The 27,009-nt window shown below is 45.1% G+C and overlaps 1 protein-coding gene across 1 annotated transcript in view; it reads right to left on the bottom strand.

Annotated features, from left to right (window-relative positions):
• gli1 (GLI family zinc finger 1) overlaps positions 1-27,009 on the bottom strand; it is a 298,522-nt gene that overhangs the window by 80,479 nt on the left and 191,034 nt on the right. Inside the window, exon 3 of the mRNA XM_073071122.1 lies at positions 3,546-3,675. Coding sequence (XP_072927223.1) covers positions 3,546-3,657 — 112 coding nt within the window. The 5' untranslated portion in view covers positions 3,658-3,675. The remainder of the gene's footprint in view (positions 1-3,545; positions 3,676-27,009) is intronic.

Here is a 27,009-nt window from a genome sequence, read left to right as displayed (position 1 = left end):
GAATGAAGCCCTGCCAGCAAATATGAGGCAACAAATGATTGCCGCTATTTCAAACACAGACCATTTTGTGAAATATGCAACACAAGAAATTCTGCAGATGCTGGAAATCTTGAGCAACACGCACAAAATGCTCGAGGAACTCAACAGGTCAGGCAGCACCGATGGAGGGTCCCCTCTACAGATGCTCCCTGCTGAGTTCCTCCTGCATTTTGTGTGTGTTGCCCATTTTACAAAATGCTTGATTTTTTCCTTTAAAAAGTGGTGCAAACAACAGAAACATTTGCAGCAACAATCAAAGTGCACACTTTGAGCACTTTCAAACCATAATCTCTCATTCAAAGTGCATGAGGACCAGGCCTGAGTAATGCACTCACAATACTGTAGTGATCGAACATGACTGTACAATGGTAAAATAACCATAAGACCATAAAACATAGGAGCAGAACTAGGCTATTTGGCCCATCAATTCTGCTCACTATTCCATCATGATTTATTACCCCTCCTCAACTCCATTTTCCTGCCTTTACCTGTAACCTTTGATGCCCTGATTAATCAAGAACGTATCAATCTCCACTTTAAATATACCCAATGACTTCACCTCCATAGCCATCTGTGGTAATGAATTCCACAGATTCACCAACCTCTGCCTAAAGGAATTCCTCCTCATCTTAATTCTGAAGTGTTCCCTCTAGCCCTAGCCTCCACCATGACAGGAAATATCCTCTCCACATCCACTTTATCTTGGCCTTTCAATATTGGATAGGTTTCAATGAGGTTCCCTCTCATTCTTCTAAATTTCAGCGAGTACAGGCCCAGAGCCATCAAACACTCCTCATACGTTAACCCTTTCATTCCTGGGATCATCCTTGGGAACTTCCTCCTTTTGATATATAATGTGAAAAGAAGTGGTCCCAACACTAGCCCCTGCAGAACACCACTAGACACTTGCAGCCAACCAGAAAAGGCCCTCTTTATTCCCACACTTTATCTACTGCCAGTCAGCCAAATGTCTATCCATGCTAGTATCTTTCCTGTAATACCATGGACTCTTATCTTGTTAAGTAGTCTCTTGTGCGGCACCTTGTCAAACACCTTTTGAAAATCCAAGTAAACAACATCCACTGACTCTCCCTTGTCTATCCTGCCTGTTATTTCCTCAAAGATTTCCAACAGATTTGTCAGGAATGTATCTATACTGCACCTTCCGAATTGCTCTCAGAAACTCCAACCATTGCTGTTCTGATGTCATCCCTGATATGTCCCCTTCCAACCATCTTTGGCTAGCTCCTCTCTCATACCTCTGTAATTCTATTTACTCCACTGTAATGCTGATACATCTGACTTTAAGTTCTTCCTCTCAAGCTGCAGGGTGAATTCTACCATATTATGATCACTGCCTCCTAAGTGTTCCTTTACCTTAAACTCCTTAATTAAATCTGATTCAATACACAACATTCAATCCAGAATTGCCTTTTCCCCAGTAGGCTCAAATACAAACTGCACTAAAAGGCCATCTCATAGAGATTCTACAAATTCCTTCTCTTGGGATTCAGCACCAACTTGATTTTCCCAATCTACCTGCATATTGAAATCCCCCATGCCTAGCATAACATTGCCCTTTTTACATGTCTTTTTTAAAAATCTCCCATTGTAATATGTACCCACATCGAAGCTACTGCTCAAAGGCCTGTAGATAACTCATATCAGGGTCTTTTTACCCCTGCATTTTCTTAACTCTACCCCCAAGGATCCTACACCTTCTGATCCTATGTGACCTCTTTCTAAGGAGTTGATTATTTTAACCAACAGAGTTACCCCATCTCCTCTGCCCTTTCGATATATGCTATGCTCCGTGCCCACTAATATGATGAACAGATCACCGAGGTCTTGAACCTATTCCGGGCTGTTCCAGGAATTAGATCGGAAAGGGTACAGGACTGAAGGTGTTTTTGATTTTGCCCCCATGTTGCACTTCAACCTTGCAGCCAGGCCTCTTGTACAAGCACTGAATATCCTCAGCCCAGGCCCCCACTTCAATTTTGCCCCATCATCTGCCTGGCCTTCCTCACAGTTTCACTACAAACTGCATTTACTTGTATACCAACTGACCCATCCACAGGCCTATCACTCCAGTTCACATCCTGGTGCCTAATTAGATTCCTACCCTGGAGTTCTACCTAACTCCTTATATTCTCACTTCAGGACTCATCCCTTTTTCTACCTATGTCATTGGTACCAATATGTACCTTGACTTCCAGCTGTTCACCTTTAGAATGTCACGGACCTGATCCAAGACATCCCTGACCCTGGTACCTGGGAGGCAACATACCATCTGGGTGTCTCTTTCACATTCACAAAATCTCTCATCTGCTCCTCTAACTATGAAATCCCCTATCACTACTGCACTCCTCTTCTCCCCTCTTCTCTTCTGAACCACAAAGCCAGATGCAGCGCCAGAAACCTAGTCACTGTGGCTTCCCCTGGAAACTCGTCCCTCCCAAATGTATCCAAAGGGAAATGACCACAGGAGTGCTCTGCACTGGCTGCCTATTTCTCTTCCCTCTCCTGAAAGTCATCCACCCACCTGCCTCCTGCAGCTTAGCAGTGGCAACCTTCCTGTAGCTCCTCATTCTCCCATTTGGCTGAAGGTCATCGAGCTGCAGCTCGAGTTCCTTAACATGGTCTCTAAGGAGCTGCAGCTTGATGCACTTTGTGCAGGTATAGTTAACAGGAAGACTGGAGGAGTCCCAGAGTTTCCACACCTCACATAAGGAACATACTGCTAACTTTGGATCTATTTTTAATGCACTAGCTATGTACTATTAAACTAAGAAAGAGGGAAAAAAACTTACTAGAAACTTACTTACAGCCACCCACTCTAACTCTGGCCCACTCCAACAATGGCTGCTCCGCTTATACCTTGCTTCTTTTTATGTCCCTTACTAAGTTACCAAACAACATATCTCACTTGGAAGGCAAGTCCCAACAGGCCCCGTTCGTTGTTTAAACTGCTGCATAAACTCCACAAGAAACTGTCCCCAACTCACTCCACGATCTCCCGCTCGGCAGACTTCCAGGATAGAGGATTTGATGGCCTCTTTACATCCTCTCTGAGGAGTTCTACACAATAAGCCTCAGCATTTCAGCTTGGTTCTCCATTATTCCCAGAGAACTTCTGCAGGTCCAAGGTAATCCCAGTAAAAAGAGCGATCCATGCCAAGTACGACCACTGGCTGCTGACTTTCCACTCAGCCCCGACAATGAGGAACTCTGCCTTGGACGGTCCCAAGCCTGACTGCGAAAAGAGAAGGGTTGGGCATGGGACTAGTAATCCTATCCCGTAAAAACCCAGAGCTACAGAAACACCAACAGACGTTCTAAAGACCTCAACCCTGGGAGAAAATGGGCTACACCAGGAGACACCTTGGAAGTGTTGCCCAGGACAAAGGACTGGTGAGCTGCTTTTAGCAGCCTATAGATCAGCAGGGGTAATGGGTGAGGACCTACAACGAGGGAGCTCACTTCCAGAGCTGGGGGTTCCTTACCGCGACCAACAGTGCTCAACTGCGGTGATCTCCTGCCACACGGCCTCCAGCCACTGTGCTCATCTCGCACCTTCCCCTCCGGGATGGTCACAGCCTGAGGGAGAGCTTCCATCGTCCTTCAAGCACAGACCTGCAACACAGACAATGGGGAGAGTTAATGAGGAAAGGAAAGAGTGGGAGAGCAGGGAAAAGGGAGGGAACTGTGGGAAGGAAGGTGAGAGTGTGGGGAGGGGGAGATGGAGGGAACAGGCAAGATTGGGGAAGAGAGGGTGGGGGGAGAAAACGTGAAGAGGAGAGGGTGATGTGAGGGAGGGAGGGAAAGTGGAAAAAGGAAAAGAGAGAATAAGGAAGAGAGAGTAGAGGGTGGAGGAGAGAGGAAGAGGGAAAAAGGAGGGAGTGAGAGTAGGAAGGGAGGAATAGAGGGAATAGAGATGAGAGAGAAAAAGAGTGGAGGAGATAGGGAAAGTGATAAAAGAGAGGGTGAAGGAAGGGAGGAATAGAAGGAGCAGGGAGGGGAGAGAGAAGAAAGGAGGGAGGGATAGTGGAAAGCAAGGAATGGGGAAAATGGGGGAGGGAGAGTGGTGGAGAGGAAGAGGAGTGATGGAGGAGACAGTGAGGCAAGGAAGCGGGGAGTGAGAGTGGAAGAGGGGTAAAGAAGGGAGGTGGAAATGGGGAAGCAGGAATGACGGAACAGGAAAGAATAGGGGAGGGAGGGTGGTAGAGAAGAGGGTGAGAGAAGGAAGGAGGGAGAGTGGTCTGTGAGAGTGGAGGGAAGTATGATGGGAGAGAGGAGGGAAGAGAGAACTAATCAATGAATAATATTAGGTCTCAGGATGCTTCAAAGATTTGTCATGTCACCAAAAACTTTAACAAATCTCTATAGATGCACAGTGGAGAGTATCCTGACTGGTTGCATCACGGCCCGGTGTGGAAACACCAATGCCCAGGAATGGAAAAGTCCACAGAAAGTGATGGATAATGCCCAGCCCACCACTGAGCACAATTACAAGGCACGCTGACACAAGAAAGCAGCGTCTATCATCAAGGGCCCCCACCATTCACACCACGCTCTCTTTTCACTACTACCACCAGGCAGGAGGTACAGGAGCCTTAGGTCCCACACCAGCAACTTCAGGCTCTGAACTGATTCTGCGACCTACACACTCACTTTCAAGGACTCTTTACAACTCATGTTCTCAGTATTACTTTTATTTGCACAGTTTGTCTTCTTTTGCACATTGGTTGTTTGTCAGTCTTTGTATAGTTTTCCATAAAATTCTTTTGTATTTCTTTTTCCCTGTGAATGCCTGCAAAAAACAAATATCAAAGTAGCATATGATAACATATATGTACTTTGATAATAAATTTACGCTGAACTTTGAAATTCTGTTGAATGGGATAGCCTTTTCCATGTTTTGTATCTCATGGAAGTGCTATTCCAAATAAGAAGTCGCAGTATCCAGATTGAATGGTACACTCAGTGCCTGATGTTATCTGAGAGTCTTACAGAAGACCTGATTTCACACCACACTGAGTGATTGTGAGCATTAACAGGGTGCTACTAGGTTCCAATGGTCTCTCGTTGAGCCTTCCAGTATATGAAAAAACAAAGTTACGTAGAATTTCCTTGTCAACTGTCAAAAATCGCCTCTCCCTGACGCTGTTTCTCCAACTATCAAATGTTCCGGAATTACTAGGATGTTACCTGGGTTTCAGCACTTAAGTTACAGAGAAAGGTTGAACAAGTTAGGTCTCTATTCATTGGAGCGTAGAAGGTTGAGGGGGGATTTGATCGAGGTATTTAAAATGTTGAGAGGGATAGATAGAGTTGACGTGAATAGGCTGTTTCCATTGAGAGTAGGGGAGATTCAAACGAGAGGGCATGATTTGAGAGTTAGGGGGCAAAAGTTTAAGGGAAACACGAGGGGGTATTTCTTTACTCAGAGAGTGATAGCTGTGTGGAATGAGCTTCCTGTAGAAGTAGTAGAGGCCAGTTCAGTTGTGTCATTTAAGGTAAAATTGGATAGGTATATGGACAGGAAAGGAGTGGAGGGTTATGGGCTGAGTGCGAGTAGGTGGGACTAGGTGAGATTAAGAGTTCGGCACGGACTAGGAGGGCCGGAATGGCCTGTTTCCGTGCTGTGATTGTTATATGGTTATATGGTTATATAATTGAACTAGGACTCAGTCAGACTCCTTCGTGATCTCACTCATTCCCTCCTTATCAACAATCTGTCTCCAGTGAAAAGGTTCATTGTTTGAAGTGGATAAGATAGAAACACAGTCTTTTACAACCTGTCACCGATAATGATGCTGAGATATATCTGAGGATGTGCTGGGACACATCATCAGTGAAGAAACATGGGGTCACTGGGTGCTTCGGGCCTTTCAACGTCAGACACTCTTGACCAGGCAGCCCAGCCAGGGTTGATCAGGCCCGGGCTTGTGTCCCAGCAGTACTGGTCCATGGGTCACACACATGGTTCTGCACAGTGAGTAGCCAGAAAAACACCTACACCCCACCTCACATTGTGTCCTCCATCCCTGTCTCTGGTAATGCTCTACCAGTTCCTGGTATTTGCCTTTCTTATGTTCAAATGCTTCCTTGATCCGGTCTTCCCGAGGAACTGTCAGTTCTACCATGATTTTGAGGCTTCTGACAGAATGACCATGTCAGGCCTCAGGAATAACAATGCAATGAAGTCCAGGAATTTTAATTGCTTGTCCAGATCGATTTTCAGTTGTCAGTCAGGCGCTGTGGTGAGTAAGCCTGCTGATGAACTGGGCTGAGGCTGTGGTTGGTCTCTAGCTTTAACAAAACCTATGGGCTTTCTGGGTTTGTGAAGGTGCCGACTGTTGTTAATGACTGAGGAGATGCTTTCTGCCACTGCCTTCAGCACCTGGTCATGGTTGCAGCAGAAGTAGCCTTCTCCAAGGGCTTTTGGGCAGCTGCTGAGGAACGCTCCAGGGTCCCTCTGCCAGGGCAGAGAGGACACGATGGTGCCTTACTTTTGCCCCAAGCAAAAAGATTCGCTGGACTAGGCAGGACATCATACACAGCCTGGATCATGAATTTGATGCACTGGGGTTCTGCCTGTCAGATGTCGGACCAGGAGAGCTTCTACTTCAGCACACCCTCCCATCTTGTCCAAGCACCCTGCTGCCCCATTCCTACCATCCTGGTGATCCGCACTTCCTTGACAGTTGCCCAAACTTCTTCAAGGACCTTAATGCCTGCCGATGAGACCATGGGGGTCGCTGGAATCTCTGTACAGCAGCAATTTTTTTGTACGGAAAATGAAGAATTCCTTGTTCAGACTACTGAAAGGAAGCTGCAGTTTATTGCTCAGGCTACGTGTGAGGCCCAGCCATCCTTGAAGGCAGCCATTGATCTTTCTTTCAAGCACCTCAACTGCTGAGATGAGTACCTCATACACCAGCACGGGCCAAAGGATTCAGGGGACGATGCCATGATGGTAGATCCAGGCCTTGAACTTGCCAGGTAGGCCTGATTGTCCACACTGGTGAGCCAGACTTCTAACTCCTTGATAGTTTCCGGATGGCAGCCGCAGTGAAAGACTTTCCCCAGGCTCTTGACTGGTTTCTCAGAGATGTATGGGATAGCAATATCATCTAAGGAGAAACGGAACTTGTCCATGAGTCTGCCTTTCTTTAGCACCAGAAATCTGATTCCTCAGGCTTAATGCTCATGCTTGCCCACGTGCTGAGCCTTTTTATCTCAAGTAACTTTTTCAAGCTGCTGTTTAAAATGATGGTGAAGGCATCAGGGTGTGTTGTTTCATGCCTGTTGATCACATCACTCAGATTATCTACAACCTGACTGACAATGGCAGGAAGGGGTTAACCAGGATTCCTTGAAATAAAGGGCGCACACGTTCCTAATGTTCCTCTGATTCAGCACCATAGCTCTAAGGTCATCAATAAAACGACAAACGTTTGCCAGCAAGATAGTCAGTTTTGGGAGTCGAATATTTTTTTTTAAACACACCATTTGCCCAGCATGATAACCTTGTTTCCGCCAATGTCTTAAGAGGACAGTTCGCCGGCCACAGTCCAATCTATTTCTGTCAGCTTTGAGCAGCGAAAGATTGTTTAATCGCATTGAAACGTCATTACTAACTGTACACACCTGAGATGCAGTTGTAGTCTTACAGAAACATAAAATTATGAAAGGGATAGACTGTATATGATAGAGGCAAGAAAGTTGTTTCCACTGCTAGTGGAATTCTCTGCCCAATGAAGCAGTGGAGGCTACCTCAGTAAATATATTTAAGACAAAGTTGGATAGATTTTTGCATAGTAGGGAAATTAAGGGTTATGGGGAAAAGGCAGGTAGGTGGAGATGAGTCCAGGGCCAGATCGGCCATGATTTTATTGAATGCGGAGCAGGCTCAACAGGCCAGATGGCCGACTCCTGCTCCTATTTCCTATGTTCTTATGTAGTTCTCAGCCGTAGCAGGCTGAAATGGGAATATCTGATAGTTTCCATCGGAGCTGCCACTTCGAGTTGCCTTTAATTTGGTGCCCCAGAAGTGGAGGGCTAATTTAAGAGCTGAGAAACAATTCAGAGCGAGGCTGGAGGCAACATCGGATGCATGTCAACTCTGGCAGGGTTTGCAGACCATTACTTCCTACAAAGCGAAACCCAACGTCATGAATGGCAACACCGCTTCACTACCAGACGAGCTCAATGCCTTTCATGCTCACTTTGAAAGGGAGACTTAAACTACTGTTGCACCAAGTGACCCTGTCACCTCTGTCTCGGAGGCCGAGGCCAGGCTGTCTTTCAAGAGGGTGAACCCTCGCAAGGCAGCAGGGCCCTGTACCTGGTAAGGCTCTGAAAACCAACGCCAACCATCTGGTAGGTGTATTCAAAGACATTCTCAATCTCTGTCTGCTATGGTCAGAAGTTCCCACCTGCTTCAAAAGGGCAACAATTATACCAGTACCCAAGAAGAGTAGTGTGAGCTGCCTTAACGACTATCATCCTGTAGCACTCACATCTATGGTGATGAAATGCTTTTGAGAGGTTTTTCATGGCTAGAATCAACTCCTGTCTCAAGAAGGACCTGGACCCTCTGCAATTTGCCCATCGCCACAGTAGAACTATAGCAGGCGCGATCTCATTGGCTCTCCACGCAGCCTTAGATCACCTGGACAATACAAATACCTATGCTGTTATTGACATCTTCAAGGAGTGGTGCCTCAAAAGGCAGTGTCCCTTATTAAGGACCCCACCACCCAGGGCATGCCCCTTTCTCACTGTTACCATCAGGAAGCAGGTACACTGAAGGCCCACACTCAGCGATTCAGGAACAGCTTCCTCCCCTCTGCCATATGATTCCTAAATGGACATTGAACCCACGAATATTACCTAATTACTTTTTTATTTCTTATTTTCTCATTACTTATTTTAATTTAACTATTTAAGTTTAAATATATATTTAAATATTTTAATTTGAATATATATATTTACTGTAATTCAGTTTATTTCTATATGTATCATGTATTGCATTGCACTGCAGCTGCAAAGTTAACAAATTTCATGACGTATGCTGGTGATACTAAACCTGATTCTGATTGTGATTCTCTAGCCCCTGGACGATCTATCTACTGCCTGGGACTGATGTAGTTGCCACCATGATGGTCACATGAAGACTCTGACTGGGGGTTCCCACACATCTGTCTTGGTCAGAGGGCCTCTACACTCCCCTTCAGCTGCCTTAACCAGCATGTTCATGGTTAGGGAGAAGAGGATCACTGAGATTGTACATCCAGTTATAATACCCTTCTCAAGCCAGATAAAACCCATTGGGATAGATCTTCCAAATCAATGCAGTGCAGGATCTCCCAGTGGTTACCTATTTCAATTTGACTTCCCACTCGCATACTGACGTCTGTCCACAACCTCCTGTACTGCAACGACGAAGCCAAACTCAGGTTGGGGGAGCACCTGGGTAACCTTCGACCTGATGGCATGAACATCGATTCACCTAACTTCTGGTAATTTCTCTCCCTCCCCTCTTTCCCTTTTTTTTCCCCATTCCCTATTCTGGTTACCCTCTCTCCCCTTCACTTCTCTGAGCCTGCCCATCTCCTCCCTCTGGTTCACCTCTATCTTCCCTTTATTATTGGGTCCACTGTCCTCTCCTATCAAATTCCAACTTTTTCAGCCTTTTCCCTCTTCCACCTATCACCTCCCAGCTTCTCACATCATTCCCCCCCCCCCCCCCCCTTCACCTGGTCTCAGGCTGTTACTCCTCCCCTCCCCCTCCTTCCGATTCTGGCTTCTGACCCCATCCTTTCCAGTCCTGACAAAGAGTCTTGGCGTGAAAAGTCGATTCTTCATTCCCCTTCATTGATACTCCCTGACCTGCTGAGCTCCTCCAGCATTTTGTGTGTGTCGCTCAAGATTTCCAGCATCTGCAGAATCTCTTGCGTTCATGATCAACTACAAGTGCTCTGGAGATTTTCCAACAGAAATGATGCACTGGAGACACAAGAGACTGCAGATGCTGGAATTTGGAGCAACGCGTAACCTGTGGGAGGAACACAGTGGGTCGAGCAGCATCTGTGGGTGGAGAGGAACTGTCTACATTTCAGGTCGAGACCTTGCCTCAGAACTGTTCCACTAATCCCTGAGGAACACAGCACTCTATCAAACTCAAACTAATTCAAATTCTGCTCAGTCTATGTCCCTGGGATTTGATAGTCATCATTTGGGACTATAAATTGCTGTGTGGGCTTCCTGTTACTTAAAAATATATATAGATTAGGAAAGTGCTTTTAGTCCCAATAGGTTACTGTGTCCTGGAACAGAGGAGGAAGCATTTTACGAAATGGAGCTGCATGTACATTGAGAAGGGAGGTTTCTATGGCGTAGGATTGTGGACGAATTGGGAGTTCCTTCAAAGATCTAACACAAGAGCAAAAGGCTGAATGGCTTCCTTCACTTCATCCTTCCATTTGTTTGTCAATAAATCCAACACAAGTACACACACTAATGCCCAAACAAAAATACACATGCACAGCAACATTCCCAACACACACACCAGCACCCTGACAAAAATACACACATGCCAACACGCAGCACAATTACACACCGACAGCCTCAACACTAATGCACACGTGCACATGCACACACTGAGGGGTGACCTTACAGAAGTGTCTAAACTCCTGAAGGTTATAGATAAGGTAAACACTTAAGAGTCTTTTACCAGGGCAGCGGAACTAAAAACAAGAGGGCATATGGTGAAGGTGAGAGGAGAAGCTTTTCAAAGGGAACTCAGAGGCAACTTTTAACCCGAAGGTTGGTCAGTATATGGAACAAGCTCTCAGAGGAAATAGTTCAGGGAGGTACAATAACAACATTCAAAAGACATCTGGATCAATACAGAGTAGGAAAGGTTAAGGATTTGGGCCAAATATGGGCAAATGGAATGAGCTAAGGTTGGCATGGACAAGTTGGGCCAAAGGGCCTGTTCTCTTACTGTATTAGTCAATGACATACACCAAAACTTTCAACACAGCACACACACTTTAACACAGACCACCGCGCGCACGCACACACACACACACACACACACACACACACACACACACACACACACACACACACACACACACACACACACACACACACACACACACACACACACACACACACACACACACACACACACCACGCACACAGCAAATATACACACAAACACACCAGCAAACATACACACACACACACACACACACACACTAGCATGCATGCCAACACCCTGAAACCAACTCTCATGCACAAACACTCACAAAACACACACACCAACCTCTATGCAGTTACACATAAATGAACACTCTCAGTCTGTAGTGTAAGGGAACGTCTTAAAGACAGAAAATGGCCATGAGGTTTGATGGGGGGGGGGGGGCGAGGGGGTGGAATAAAGGTATTAGTTAAGTAAGACTATAAGGTATAGGAACAGAATTAGGCCATTTGGCCCATTGAGGCTGCTCCGCAAGTAAATACACGCAGTTATTGTCCTACCAGAGTACCCAACTGTCTTTTAGTCATCACCCCTCCACACTCTGGAGTTCCTGACACTTCTGATTGCTTTGGTGGATAAAATGATGCCAACACTAGTACTGGTGTGACTGACTAAAACTGAGCCACACAAAAGCTGAAACTGGAAATTTTAGAAGTCTTTATTCACACAGCAAACTTCCAGGATAGAGAGAGTCCAAGAGAATCTCACTCTCCTGACATGTTTTATATGTTTTATAGTTCAGAATCAGAATCAGGTTTATTATCACTGGCATGCATTGTGAAATTTGTTAACGTAGCAGCAGCAGTTCAATGCAATACATAATATAGAAGAAAAAAATATATAAGTAACACAAAGATAGCAATATAAAATTAACTACAGTTTCAATTGCTATAATCACCTACTTTAACATTTGGAAGATAGTCAGGTAAATTTACAGAATTACATATTTACAATGGTAGCACATCCCAATTAGCAGAACCACTTTGAATAATCAACACTGATGCCTGTTCTAAAAGCCTGTACACACTCAAAATATACACCTTTGTACCTTTTGTTACAGTGTTGAAGGCCATCTCCATGAATATACAAAAAAAAAGAAAATCTGCAGATGTTGTTATGATCATAAATGTTCCATGAATATACAACTAACCAGAAGGTTAAGCAACAAAACAGATCTGACCTGAACTGTGGTTTAAATGGCAGGGATACACCTTTAATAATGTCCTAATACCGGGACCATTCGTCAATTGTCTTTCCTGAAGTGTTTTAAACGGAACAGATAATTTAGACCATTGGTTTAACTCGCCACAAAGTATTAGTTGGAAGTTAAGCTGTGTATAGGTTTTATTTCCTGAAGACTGGCTCTTGTTTTAGTTAATCCGTAATTATGCTTTCCATAATTTTATAACTCCAGAATGATCCCTATCAGGGAGATTTTCCAGAGTGACAAGTGTCAGCGTGGGAACACAGTCCTGACTGGAGGCACTTCAGTTCACAGGTTAACACAAATTACACTGCAGATGCTGTGGTCAAATCAACACGTACAAACAAGCTGGATGAACTCAGCAGGTCGGGCAGCATCCGCTGCAAGGAGCAGTCAATGTTTCGGGTCGAGACTCTTCATCAGGACTTCACAGGTTAGTTGCTCTGGCTGGTTTCGCCCTATCCTCTATCACCGTGCATTGCACAGCCAAGCTGCTTTTCAAGTTCAGAGGAAGGGAAGGCCTGCAAGTGATTTTCAAATGGTTGCTCTGCTGACGGGATCTTTCTTATAGTTTATGTTGGCTTCCACTGTGCCTTTGGTTGTTCAGCAACTCCTCACCGATTGTGTTATCTGTGTCTGTGAGGGTTCACCACACGCATGTGCACCTACGGCCTAAGTCAGTCCTCCAAGGGAAGGTCATCATAATGGTCAAGCCCTTTCCCTTCAACTATGGCTTCTCCACTACTACAGCTGACAGAGCTCTTAACTGAGTCGCACCTCTGCTCTCAGCCCCTCTCCTCCTCAGCAGAGCAAGGATAGAGTTCCTCTGGTCCTCATCTTTCCCACCAGCTTTTGAATTAGAGGTGGTCATTGACTTCGGAAAGCAGACACTCCTATCTGTATCAGTGGCACCGAGGTGGAGGTGGCTGAGAGCTTCACATTCCTAGGAGTGGACATCACCATTTGGTCCTGGTCCAACCAGGTTGATGCCACGATAGAGAAAAGTGTACCAGCAGCTCAACTTCCCCAGGAGGCTAAGGAAGTTCCGCCTGCACACACTGACCCTCACCAATTTTTATAGATAGATAGAAAGCATCCTATCTGGATGCATTACTCCTTGGCATAGCAACTGCTCTGACAAAGACTGTAAGAAACTGCAGCCAGTTGTGGAACAGCTCAGCACATCATGAAAACCAGCCTCCCCTCCATGGATTCTGCCTACACTTCTCACTGCCTCAGTGAAGCAGCCAACATAATCGAAGACCCCGCCCACCCCAGACATTCTCTCTTCTCCCCTTCCCATCGGGCAGAAGATACAAAAACCTGGAAGTATGTACTGTACCACCAGGCTCAAGGACAGCTTCTATCCTACTGTTATACGACTATTGAACGGTTCCTAGTATGACAATATGGACTCAGCCTCACAATCTACCTCTTCGTTGCCCTTGCACCTTATCATCTGTTTGCGCTGCACTTCCCCTGTAACTGTAACACTTCATTCTGCACCCTGTTATTGCTTTCCCTCAACACACCTGTTGTTCGAAATGATCTGCCTATATAGCTGACATGCAAAACAAAGTTTCTCGCTGTGCCTCGATACATGAGGTGGTAATAAACCAATTAACAATTACCATCCTCCACAACTTCTGCGAGCTCTACCGCCTACATTATCCACCCTTTGGCCTGCAGCGTTTAAAAATGACCGTTCCCCGCAAAACTCCCCCACCTTCTCAAGGGTAACAAGGGATGGGTGATATATGCTGGCCTTGCCACTGATGCTCAGATCCTCTTTGCTCCCTCTGATTGGGCAGAAAACACAAAGTCTGAAACTACGTATCACCGGGGTCAAGGACAACTTCTATCCCACTGTTATCAGATCCTTGAATGGACCCCTTATACAAAAAGACAGACTCTTGACCTCACAGTCTACCTCGTTGTGACCTTGTACCTTATTGTCTACCCGCACTGCACTCGCTCTGTAACTGTAACACTTTATTCTGCACTCTGCCGCTGCTTGTCCCTTGTTCTACCTCAATGTACTGATGTGATGTGATGAAATGATCTGTACGGATGGCATGCAAGACAGCTTTTCGCTGTATCTCAGTACATGAGACAATAATAAACCAATTATCAATTTAAAAAAATTAAATTGAAAAGCACGCTCTCTGCTCACAATCACATTGCTGATTATGGAACCTTGCTGTGGGCCAATTTCCTGCTGTGTTTTCTCTATTACATTGAGGATGACACTTCAAATCTGCCTCATCAGCTACTAAATAACTTGAAGTGATAAACAGCACAATTGTAAATTAAAATCTGTCTCGCCTTCTTTTTTTTTTCCAGAAAGAGCAATTACAATGAAGGGTTGCAATTGTCCCACCAAGGGCATTCCGGACCCTTGCACCTGATCAAGATGGAGGTGGATGGATTGATGGAACAAGTCAGTCAGATAGATCAGCCATGCAGGGTTTCGTTGCCCAAGTTGCTCCGGATTCATGAATATTGAACTGCCTCTGTAGCACGCTGCTGCCTACATGTACGGGAGGGATTGTATGTGGGATTTGTGCCTTCTGCCAGTAGGAACAGTAGTTCAGCATTTGATAGAGGGCAGCAACTCTTCAATCCGAGTAACACACACAAAATGCTGGAGGAACTCAACAGACTAGGCAGTATCTATGGAAAAGAGTATAGTTGATGTTTTGGGCCGAGGCCCTTCAGCAGGACTGAAGAAAAATGATGAGGAGTAGAGTTAGAAAGTGGGGGGAGGGGAAGAAGAAAAACAAAGTGATGGGTGAAACCCGGAGGCGGGGAGGGGTGAAGCAAAGAGCTGGGAAGTTCATTGGTGAAAGAGATACAGGGCTGGAGAAAGGGGAATCTGATAGGAGAGGACAGAAGGCCGTAGAATAGACAATAGACAGTAGGTGCAGGAGTAGGCCATTTGGCCCTTCTAGCCAGCACTGCCATTCACTGTGGTCATGGCTGATCACACACAATCAGTACCCCGTTCCTGTCCTCTCCCCATATCCCTTGACCCCGCTATCTATAAGAGCTCTATCTAACTCTCTCTTGAATGCATCCAGAGACTTGGCCTCCACTGCCTTCTGGGGCAGAGCATTCCACATATCCACCACTCTCTGGGTGAAAAAGTTTTTCCGCATCTCTGTTCTAAATGGCCTACCCCTTATTCTTAAACTGTGGCCTCTAGTTTAAGAGGACTCACCCATCAGCGGGAACATGCTTCCTGCCTCCAGCGTGTCCAATCCCTTAATAATCTTATATGTTTCAATCAGATCCCCTCTCATCCTTCTAAATTCCAGTGTATACAAGCCCAGTCACTCCAATCTTTCAACATATGACAGTCCTGCCATTCTGGGAATTAACCTTGTGAACCTACGCTGCACTACCTCAATAGCAAGAATGTCCTTCCTCAAATTTGGAGACCAAAACTGCACACAGTACTCCAGGTGGGTTCTCACCAGGGCCCTATACAGCTGCAGAAGGACCTCTTTACTCCTATACTCAATTCCTCTTGTTATAAAGGCCAGCATGCCATTAGCTTTCTTCACTGTCTGCTGACCTGCATGCTTGCTTTCATTGACTGATGTACAAGAACACCTAGATCTCATTGTATTTCCCCTTTTCCTAACTTGACTCCATTTAGATAGTAATCTGTCTTCCTGTTCTTGCCACCAAAGTGGATAACATCACATTTATCCACATTAAACTGCATCTGCCATACATTTGCCCACTCACCCAACCTGTCCAAGTCACCCTGCATTCTCATATCATCCTCCTGACATTTCACACTGCCACCCAGCTTTGTGTCATCAGCAAATTTGCTAATGTTGCTTTTAATCCCTTCATCTAAATCATTAATGTATATTGTAAACCGCTGCGGTCCCAGCACCGAACCTTGCGGTACCCCACTGGTCACAGCCTGCCATTCCGAAAGGGACCCATTAATCGCTACTCTTTGTGTCCTGTCAGCCAGCCAATTTTCAATCCATGTCAGTACTCTGCCCCCAATACCATGTGCCCTAATTTTGCCCACTAATCTCCTATGTGGGACTTTATCAAAACTTTCTGGAAGTCCAGGTACACTACATCCACTGGCTCTCCCTTGTCCATTTTCATAGTTACATCCTCAAAAAACTCCAGAAGATTAGTCAAGCATGATTTTCCCTTCATAAATCCATGCTGACTTGGACTGATCCTTCTACTGCTATCCAAATGTGTCATAATTTCCTCTTTTATAATTGACTCCAGCATCTTTCCCACCACTGACGTCAGGCTAACCGGTCTATAATTCCCTGTTTTCTCTCTCCCTCCTTTCTTGGAAAGTGGGACAACATTAGCCACCCTCCAATCAGCAGGAACTGTTCCTGAATCTATAGAACATTGGAAAATGATTACCAATGCGTCCACGATTTCTAGAGCCACCTCTTTAAGTACCCTGGGATGCAGACCATCAGGTCCTGGGGACTTATCAGCCTTCAGACTCAACAGTCTATCCAACACCGTTTCTTGCCTAATATAAATTTCCTTCAGTTCATCCTTTACCCTAGTTCTTTTGGCCACTATTATATCTGGGAGATTGTTTGTGTCTTCCCTAGTGAAGACAGATCCAAAGTACCTGTTCAACTCGTCTGCCATTCCCTTGTTCCCCATAATAAATTCACCCGTTTCTGTCTTCAATGGCCCAATTTTGGTCTTAACTATTTTTTTGCTATTCACATACCTAAAGAAGCTTTTACTATCCTCCTTATATTCTTCGCTAGTTTACCTTCATACCTCATTTTTTCTTGGCGTATTGCCTTTTTTGTTATCTTCTGTTGCTCTTTAAAAGCTTCCCAGTCCTCTGGTTTCCCGCTCATCTTTGCTATGTTATACTTCTTCTCTTTTATTTTTATACTGCCCTTTACCTCCCTCGTCAGCCACAGCCGCCCCTTACTCCCCTTAGGATCTTTCTTCCTCTTTGGAATGAACCGATCCTGCACCTTCTGCATTATTCCTAGAAATACCTGCCATTGTTGTTCCACTGCCTTCCCTGCTGGGGTATTGTTCCATTGAACTTTGGCCAGCTCCTCCCTCATAGCTCCATAGTTCCCTTTGTTCAACTGTAATACTGACACATCTGATTTTCCCTTCTCCTTCTCAAATTGTAGGTTAAAACATATCATATTATGGTCACTACCTCCTAATGGTTCCTTTACCTCGAGGTTCCTGATCAAATCCGGTTCATTGCACAACACTAAATCTAGAATTGCCTTCTCCCTGGTAGGCTCCAGAACAAGCTGTTCTAAGAAGAACAATGGCAGGGACCTTAGGAGCATCAATGAACCTAAAGGTCGCTCTTGAGTAAATCCATATCTTCCTGAAAGTGGTGGCACATGTGGATGGGGGGGGGGGTGAAAAGGGTATTTGGTATGCCTACACTCATAGGCAGAGGCTTTGAGCATAAGAGTTAGCACATCATATTGCAGCTGTAAACAACACAGCTCGTTTAGATCACATGTGGACTGTGGACTGTTCTTGTTGACTCACTATAGAAAAGATATGGTTGTGATAGAGAGAGTGCAGAAGAGATTCACCAGGAGGGTTGTATTTACAAGGAGACATTGTGTAGGCTAGGTTATTTGCACTAGAATGTAGGAGGCTGAGTGGTGACCTTTATAAAATCATGAGGGGCACAGATAGGGCGGAATAGTCAGGGTCTTTTTTCCAGGGTAGGCAAGACAATAACTAGAGGTTTAAGGTGAGAGGGCAGAGATTTAAAGGAGATCCAATGGGTAAGTTTTTCCACTAAGAGTGTATGGTTAACTGGAAAGAAATGCTGTAGGAGTAGCCGTGGGAATTCACTCCAGATCCTCACAACTCGGTGCCCAGTAACTGAAGAGCAGCGGCCATGACCGAGCTTCCAAAGGGTCCCTCTCCCTTCCGAGTGTCCAAGCGTCTGTGAGGAGCGAGTGTTCCTGACCTTTGCTGTAGCCAGACATTGCAGTTGGTCAGAGGAGCAGGGATTTGCCAGACTATCTATTCCAGGGACAAACTCTTCCTGATGCTCCGGCGTCTTGGGATACACTGTAATTCCATCCTCGATGTCAATGTTATACAGTCGATAGCAAACCAGTTCAATTTTTAACGCACCAAACGATTCCCATTCCCACCAAATGTCATTGAGGCTGGTGGAGTGGGAGGGGCGTGAGTTAACTTTGGCTGTCTGTTCCACCATCACCCACTCCCTTAGCATCCACCCTACCCCAGGCGTGGGCTCATGGTCTTACGAGGAATGTCAACAAACCCCAGAACCTAACGGTATTGCCATCCTGGCTCAGATCATCTAATGTAGCACAGAAGAAAGACTGAAAGCAGACCATTCCTGGGACTGGCCTGTTATCCACTGCATATATTCCAAGAGACATCATGAGCTAATAGAAGCCAGTTGGGAATACGAATTGGAGATGGTGGGGGTGGGACGGATTGGGGAGGTGGGTGGTGCAACACTGTAGTAACTGACCTCACCCAGAACTAAACACTTGCCTTAAAGGTACTTTATATTATCCATTACATGGAGATCTCTCTATGGGTTAATTCCAAAGCCGTGCTGTGGAATGTGACTTCACGCTTGGCTCAGTGTGAGGATTGTACATCCACTGATGTATGTGCTGTGTGGTAAACCTGGCAATGATCCCCAGACCTACAGGGAACAGTTCAGCTGCCGCCAATGCTCCTGCAATGCGGTAGAGCTCGGCGCAGTTTTCTGATCGAGCGACTCAGTGAGCAGAGGGAGAAATTCAGCAGCTCCTCAAGTGGAGCAGCAGCACAGAGGGGAAGGCAGAAAGTGAGGAGAGAGGGGACGAGGCAGGGAGATCGTGAGGGGGGGAGAGAGAGGGTGAAAAGACAGAGTGGGAAAAGTGAGGGATAGTGAAGGAAGTGAGAAAGACAGTAAGAAAAGTGAGAGTGAGGAAAGAGGGAAGGAGTGGGGGAAGGGAGAGAGTACAGAAAGAGAGAGAGAGAGTAAGTGAGGAAAAAGGAGTAAACGAAGAGAGGGCAAGGAAAAAGGGAGTGGGGGAGAGAAAATGGAAAGAGTGAGGTAAGTGAGGGACAGGGAAAGAGAAAAAATAGGGAGAGAGAGTGAGGGAAGACAAAGTGGTGTAGAGAGAGAGGTAAAAGAGAGACAGGCAGAGAGTGAATAGAGAGAGAAAGAGGTTGAGGGATGAGAGAGGGAAAAGAGACATTGAGGAAAGCGTAAGGAAAGTCAGAGAGAGGAAAAAGAAAGAATGAGAAGAAAGACTGAGGAAAGACAAGGAGTGGGGGAAGGGAGAGAGTGAAGTGATGGAAAGAGAGAGAGATTGTGAGAAAGTGAAAAAAAGATAGAGGGAGGGAACAAATGACCAAATGAAGGAAAGGAAATGGTAGCATGTTGAACTTCTTACTAGAGCAGTAATGTGCAAGAGCATGAGAAAATAGGAACTAAAGTAGGCCATTCAGCCCCTTAAGCCTGCCCCACCATTCATTATGACCACTGCTGATCTGCCTTGGCCATATCAACTCTTCTGTTAGGGGTATAACCCTATTCTTAACCCAGTTGCCCACAGCCTCATAGAGTCATAGAGTTATATAGAACAGAAATAAGCCCTTCGGCCCAACTCATCTGTGCTGACCAAGTAGCTCAACTGAACTAGTCCCATTTGCCTGCATTTGGCCTCTCAACCTTTTCGATCCATTTATCTGCCCAATGTCTTATTAATGTTGTAATTGTATTCAGCTCTACCTCAGATCCCTATTAAAAAAATGTTCATCCATTTTAAACCCATGTCATCTAGTTTTGGACTCCCTACCCTGAGGAAAGTTCTTGACCATTCACCTGATTTACACCTTTCTTAACTTTCTTAAACCTAGATAAAGCCTAGGTAAAATCAAGGTAGATAAAATCTTTCCGTTTCAGATGGCATTATTGAGGATGAGTGACAACTTACTGGTGGTTAACAAAACAAGAAATACAACTAATTCATTAGTAGCACTTTTACTGTGAAAAAATTATGGTAAACAATCGCCGCAAACAAGGAAGAGGCGAGCCTAAGTCGAGGGTCAAAGCGTGCGGGTTCATGGCAAATTCAGAGCAAAGTTGAGGCATTTTCGAGAAGTGGTCAGAGGGAAGTCGAAGCATGTTCAAGACAGAGTCTGGGTGAGCAGATTCGGGGCCCGTCCACCTAAACCGTAAGTCAAGTTTGATCAATCTAAGCACTGGACCAATTTGGAAAAGTTGGGTATGGGCCAAAACGTGGCAGCAAGGTCCAGGCCAAGAGTGTATTGATTTGACAGGGCCTGAGTCTTAGAGCGAGGAACGACCCAATGTCTGGACAATTTAAACGTGGGCTGATGGATTGAAAAGGCAATCAAAAGGGGTGTCAGGGCAAGAGGTGAGGTCAGGCCGGTTCTGCTCGCTGCTCCACAACATCTACTCCACTCTTCACTGCACTGAGACTGAGGCTGTGGGCCTGCTCCAGGCTTTGTGTCTGCAGACTCACTGTCATTCTAAATGCTATTCACTTTACTTCAAGTTTGTATAATGTATGCATACTTTGATAATAGATGTACTTTGAACTTTAGAATCACCTCTCAATCTCCTGCTTTTCAGGACAAACAGTTCCAGCCGATGCAATCTCTACCTATAACTCAAGCTCTCCAATTCTAAATCTCCTTAATCACAACCATCCTGACCAGAACCGGAATACAATTTTCCATGTGCAGTCTCACCAATCTCTGATACAGTTGTAATGTAGCATCCCAGCTCTTGAACTCAATGCCCTAATAAAGATAAGCATGCCAGATGGCTTCTCGACCACCTCGTCTACCTGCGTCACCCTTTTCAGGGAACTATGTACTTCTACCCCTTGGTCTCTTTGCTCTACATTCCCTGTGTCAGTAAACCCTGATTTAACTTCCCAAAGTGCATCACGTAGCACTTGACTGATTTAAATTCCCTCCACCGTTCCTGCTCCCACTTTCTCAGTTGATCTACATCCTTACCATCTTCAGCGTCAACTACATCACCGATTGTGGTGTTATCCGCAAAACATACCAGTCATGCTACCTACATTCTCATCCAAATCATTAATATATATGGAAAATGACAGAGGACCTATTATCAAACTCTGCGGCACACTACTGGTCCCAGGCCTCCAATCTGAGAAATTTCTTTCTGTAACAATTGACTAGCTCACTCTGGATCCCATGAGATCTAACCTTCCGGATTAGTGAACCACGTTGGACCTTGTGAAAGGTCTTGCTAAAGTCCATGTAGACAACATCTATCACACTGCTTTTGTAAATCCTCTTTGTCACCTCTTCAAAAAAACATTTGAATTTGAGAGACAGACCTTGCCTCTCCGAATGCAAATTCCGTCTCTCAGAGTCCTCTCCAGTAGCTTTCCCACCATTGATGTTAGGCTCACTGGCCTGTAGTTCTCTGGCTTGTCCTGGCAGCCCTTCTTAAACGTGTTTCAATAACATCATGCCTCATTCTTGTAGACTCCAAGGAATACAGATCCAATTTAATCAGCTGTTCATGATAGGATAACTCGTTCATTGCAGGATTTAGCCAAAAGAATCCCTTCTGGACTGCCTCCAGTGCTAGTATATCCTTTGGTAAATAAGGAGACCAAAACATACATGACAATGGTATAACTGCACAGAGTGATACAGAGAGCTGAAGGAGTAATTGACAAAGGTCAGGTTAAATCCCATCATGATATCCACCAGAGTTTGGAAGGGGACTCGATGGAAACGTATCAAGCCCTGAAGGGTCTTGACAGGGTGGATATGGAGTGGGTGCTTCATCTTGTGGGAGGATCTAGAACTACGGGTCACTGCTGAAAAAAAAGGACTCACCTACTTAAACAAAGTTGAAGTGAATATTTTTCTCTCACTGGGTCATGAGTTTGGAACTCTCTTCCTCAAAGGGTGGTAGGGCCAAAGCCTTTGAATATTTTTCGACAGAGGCAGATGGATTCTTGATAAGAAAGAGATGATAGGTTACCATGAGTAGGCGGGAATGCAGAGGTGAATTAGGCTCGGGGGGGGGGGGGTGGTCTGCTCCTCATTCTTATATTTGTATCTGTGGATTATAAATTCAGTTACCTAAATAATCGGGAATTTAAGAAGTTATATCAGAATGTCTTATTGTAAAGCCACTAAAAATCATCTGGTTTGTTTATGGAAAGAAATACCACAGCCTTTGCAAGTGCAAAAATACAAAGGCAACAGATTGCATTTCCACGTAGATGCCATGGGATCGGACGGGTTTTGTTGGAATCCTGGAAGTTTTTTTTTAAACCATCCTCATCACTAGTGCCAGTGATGTTAATGTTCCAGATTTAGTTTCATTCATGTACAGAACAGTAAAAACTAAACTGGCAATGCAAAATATGGATAAACATGAGGAACATTTCCTCAATTATACCATTTATACTCATCATGTAACCCATTACACTACAGTATTTTATCTATACTATCACTCTACTGTTAGATTTATGTATTATTTATTTTTCATTTGCATAATTTGTTTCCGTTTACACGTTGTCAGTTATTGTCATGTATAGTTTTTCATAAATTCTATTCCATTTCTTTATTTTCCTGTAAAGACCTGCATGAAAATGAATCTCAAGGTAGTATATGGTGACACAAATTCAATAAATTTCCATTGAATACTTTGACTAGATATGTGTGTCGTATACACTGGTCCACTGTTTTAACCGTGAAGATTACTAGAAACACAGCTACACTTCTAAAGAATTTTTTTTAAAACACAGATGCTGGAAATCTGTAAAAGAAAACAGAAAATTCTGAGAACATTCAGTAGTTCAGGTAGCATCTGAGAGGATGTTTCAAGGGGAAGACTCTTTGTCAAAAGTGATGAAGGCCCCATCATGCATTCTTCTTCCAAGGCAGTCCCACAGGATTGGGGATGAGTTACTTCCACCCTGGTTCTGTGGATCCTGAAGTGCCTGACGGAGCAAGGGGTGTGTGACAGAGTGGGTGGGTAGTTTATAAGGTGGCGCACTCCTTCCACCACTTATACAGGATCTCTGTGCACTCTCGATGCACTGACTCAAGGCTCCCAATCCCATTGCAAATGGCCCTTCTCCAGTTTGGAGCTATTATGGGCCTGAGATTCCCAGAAGTCAGTCCTTGGTAAAACGAGAGGTGGTCTGTGTTATTCTATTGCTGAGGTAGGATTAGGGTTGTACAGGTCAGTTCAAGAACCTGATGGTTGTAGAAAAATAGCTGTTCCCGAACCTGGTGGTGTGGGACTTTAGGCTTCTGTACTTCCTGTCTGATGGAATCAGTGAGAAGATAATATGGACGGGATGTTGGGGATCCTTGATGATAGATTCCACCTTTCTGAAGGAGCGTTTCCTATAGATCCTGTCAATGCTGGAGAGGGATATGACAATGGTGGACTGGGCTGTCCACTACTCTCTGCATCCTCTTGTGTTCCTGTGCATTGGAACTGCCATACAAGCCACATTACAACCAGTCATCCGTAGAAGTCTGTTGGAATATTTGGTGACATGCCAAATCCTCTTAAGCTTCTGAGAAAGTAGAGACACTGGTACACCTTCTTCATGATTGCATCTATGGGCTGAGCCCCGGACAGTTCTCCCGAGGTGCTAATGCCTAGGAATTTGAGGCTGCTGACTCTGTCCACCAGTGGGAACTGCAGGCAGTCTCCTGATTTCCCCATTCTGAAGTCAATAATTAGCTCTTTGGTTTTATTAACATTGAACGAGAGCCAATGTGCTCAATCTCACTTCTGTGCATCAACTCATCGCCACCTGTCATTTGGACAACAAATTCTCGGTGAATTTGAAGATGGCTTTGGAGCTATGTTTAACCATACACTCAAGGGTGTAAAGAGAGCAGAGTGGGGACTAAGCATGCAGCTTTGAGGTGCACCAGTGTTGATAGTTAGTGAGGAGAAAATTTTGTTACCAACCTTCATCTGCCAATGAGGAGGTCGAGGATCCAGTTCTGGGGGGGGGGGGGGGGATACAGAGGCCCAGGCTTTCAAGCTTGATGATAAGTTTGGATGGGATGATTGTGTTGAACACTGAGCTGTGGTCAATGAACAGCAGCCTGACGCATGAGTTCCTGTTGCCCAGGTAGTCCAGAGCAGAGTGAAGAGCCGGAGAAATCGCATGTTGTGGCAGTCGGCAATTGAAGCAGAACCAGGAGCTTTCTGGAGCTGGTGTAGATTCCTGCCATAACCAACCTCTGCAAATAGTTCATTATAATTGATGGATGTGCGGCCAGACGGTAGCCAATGAGGCAGGTCACCATGCTCCTCTTGGGCACCAATTCAATAGATGCCTTTTTAAAGCAGTTGGAAACCGCAGATTGCAGAAGTGAGAGGTTCAGTATGTCCATAAATGCTCCAGCCAGCTGTTCTGCACAGATATTTAGTATTCGACCAGATACACCACCTTAACCAGACACCTCTTGTGGGTTCACCCTCTTGAAGGATGCCTGGATATTAGCCTCAGAGACTGACCTCACAGGGTTGTCCAGATATGTGAGGGCTCCTGTGTCAGAGTTCTTCCTGTCAAAGACATTGAGCTCATCCAGGAGTAATGGGTTGTTTCCACTTGTACTACTTGGTTTTGCCATGTAGTAAGTGATAGCATGCAAGCCCAGCCACAGCTGTCGAGCGCCTGTCTATGACTCCACTTTAGTCCAGTATTGCCTCTTTGTGCTCACAACGTCCTTCTGGAGATCATACCTGGACTTCTGTGCCTCCAGGTCACCAGCCTTAAACACTATAGATCCAGCCTCAGCAGATTCCAAATCTCCTGGTTTGTCCAGAGCTTCTGGTTAGGGAAGACTCGGAATGTTTTGTGGCGACACATTGTGACGACGGTGACATATTCATTTAGGTCCTCTGACAAATCCATGAACACTGCCCAGTCAACTAATCCAAACCAGTTATTGTTGAATTTATTGTCAGATGCACAAGTACATGTCTACACAGGTACTATGAAAATCTTCCTTGCAGCAGCATCACAGGCATATAGCATCAGATAAGCAGCATTCACCAGCAAAACATCAGGTATACACAATAATTACACAATTCCAACAGGAAAAACAAAGTTCATTTTAGTGTAAAGTGATCAAATTGTCACTGTGTTGCTAATCTGTCATAAACAGTTGTGCATTTTGGTTCAAGAACTGAACAGATGAAGGGAAGTAGCTGTTCTTGAACCTGCTAATGTCTGTGCCTCTTGCCCGGGAAAAGACGGGACGACCCGGATGGTGAGGATCTTTGATGAAGGCTGCTGCCTTCATGAGGCAGTGCCTCCTACAGACACTGCCAATGGTAATGAGGGATGTGCCCGTGATGTATTGGGACCAGCCCTTCATGGTCCCCTCCTCTGGCACCACACTCTCTGCCTGCACACAGGCAGAAGAAGCACAGCCAGATGGTCAGATTTACTAAAATGGGGTTGAGAATGGAGTGGGTATAGCAGTGATCGAGTTTGTTCGGTCCTCTGGTATTGAAGAAAACGTGTTGGTGATAGTTAGGCAGGGATTTTGTCAAGCTAACCTGGTTAAAGTCCCCAGCGATTACGCCATTTCATGCCTGTTCATCAGAGCACTCAAATCCACAAGTTCAATCTTGATTCTGAGGTGAGATGTGGACTGCAGTCAAGATGACGGCAGCTAGCTCCCACGGTAGGTAGAACAGTCAGCACTTCACTACCAGGTACTCCAGGATGGGGGAGGCAGGAATGGGACAAGACCGCCATGTCCGTCTGTGCACGACAAGCTTACTATAAAACAGATGGCGCCACCTCTTCCTTTCCCTGACGCTGCCATTTGGTCCATGCAGTCAATGGAGAAATGCTTGGGATGGCGCACTGGGTCTGGAAAATTGGGCAGTGAGCTATGTTTGTGTCAAACAGTACACAGTGGTCCCTCATGTCCCTCTGACACAGCAGCCTTGCTCACAGGCCTTCTATCTTTTCTCCAGTGATTGTACATTCAAAATTGTAAGTTCAAAATTGAAAGTAAATTTAACATCAAAATATGTAAACAATATGTCACCAAATACTACTCTGAGATTAACTTTCTTGCAAGCATTCACATTAGAACAACGAAATGCAATAGAATGAACCAAAAACTAAGCACAAAGACTGACAAACAACCAATGTACAAAAGAAAACAAACTAAGCAAATATAAATGATAATAAATAAATAAATAAATAAATAAATAAATAGTTAGAATATGAGTTGGAGAATCCTTGAAAGTGGGTCCATAGGTTGTGGAATCAGTTCAGTGTTAAGGTGAGTGAAGTTATCCACACTGGTTCAGGAGCTTGAAGGCTGAGGGGTAATAATTGTTCCAGAACCTGGTGGTGTGGGACCTGAGGCTCTGGTACCTCCCTACTGATGGCATCAGTAAGAAGAGAGCATGACCTGGGTGGTGAGGGTCCATGAAGATGGAAGCTGCTTTACAGGGCAGTGCTCCTTGTAAATGTGTTCAGTGGTGGGTGGGAAGGAGGCTTTTCCGGTGATGGACTGGGCAGTTTCCACCACTTTCTGCAGACTTTCCACTTTTGGGCATTGATGTTGGCATAAATAGGGCATTTGCACGTCCTGACATTTCAGTCATACATGAAAACCTCCCATTCAGCTTCAGGGTGGG

Source organism: Hemitrygon akajei, chromosome 18, assembly GCF_048418815.1.
Source record: "Hemitrygon akajei chromosome 18, sHemAka1.3, whole genome shotgun sequence".
Lineage (NCBI taxonomy): Eukaryota > Metazoa > Chordata > Chondrichthyes > Myliobatiformes > Dasyatidae > Hemitrygon > Hemitrygon akajei.
This window is presented reverse-complemented; position numbering and strand designations above follow the sequence as displayed.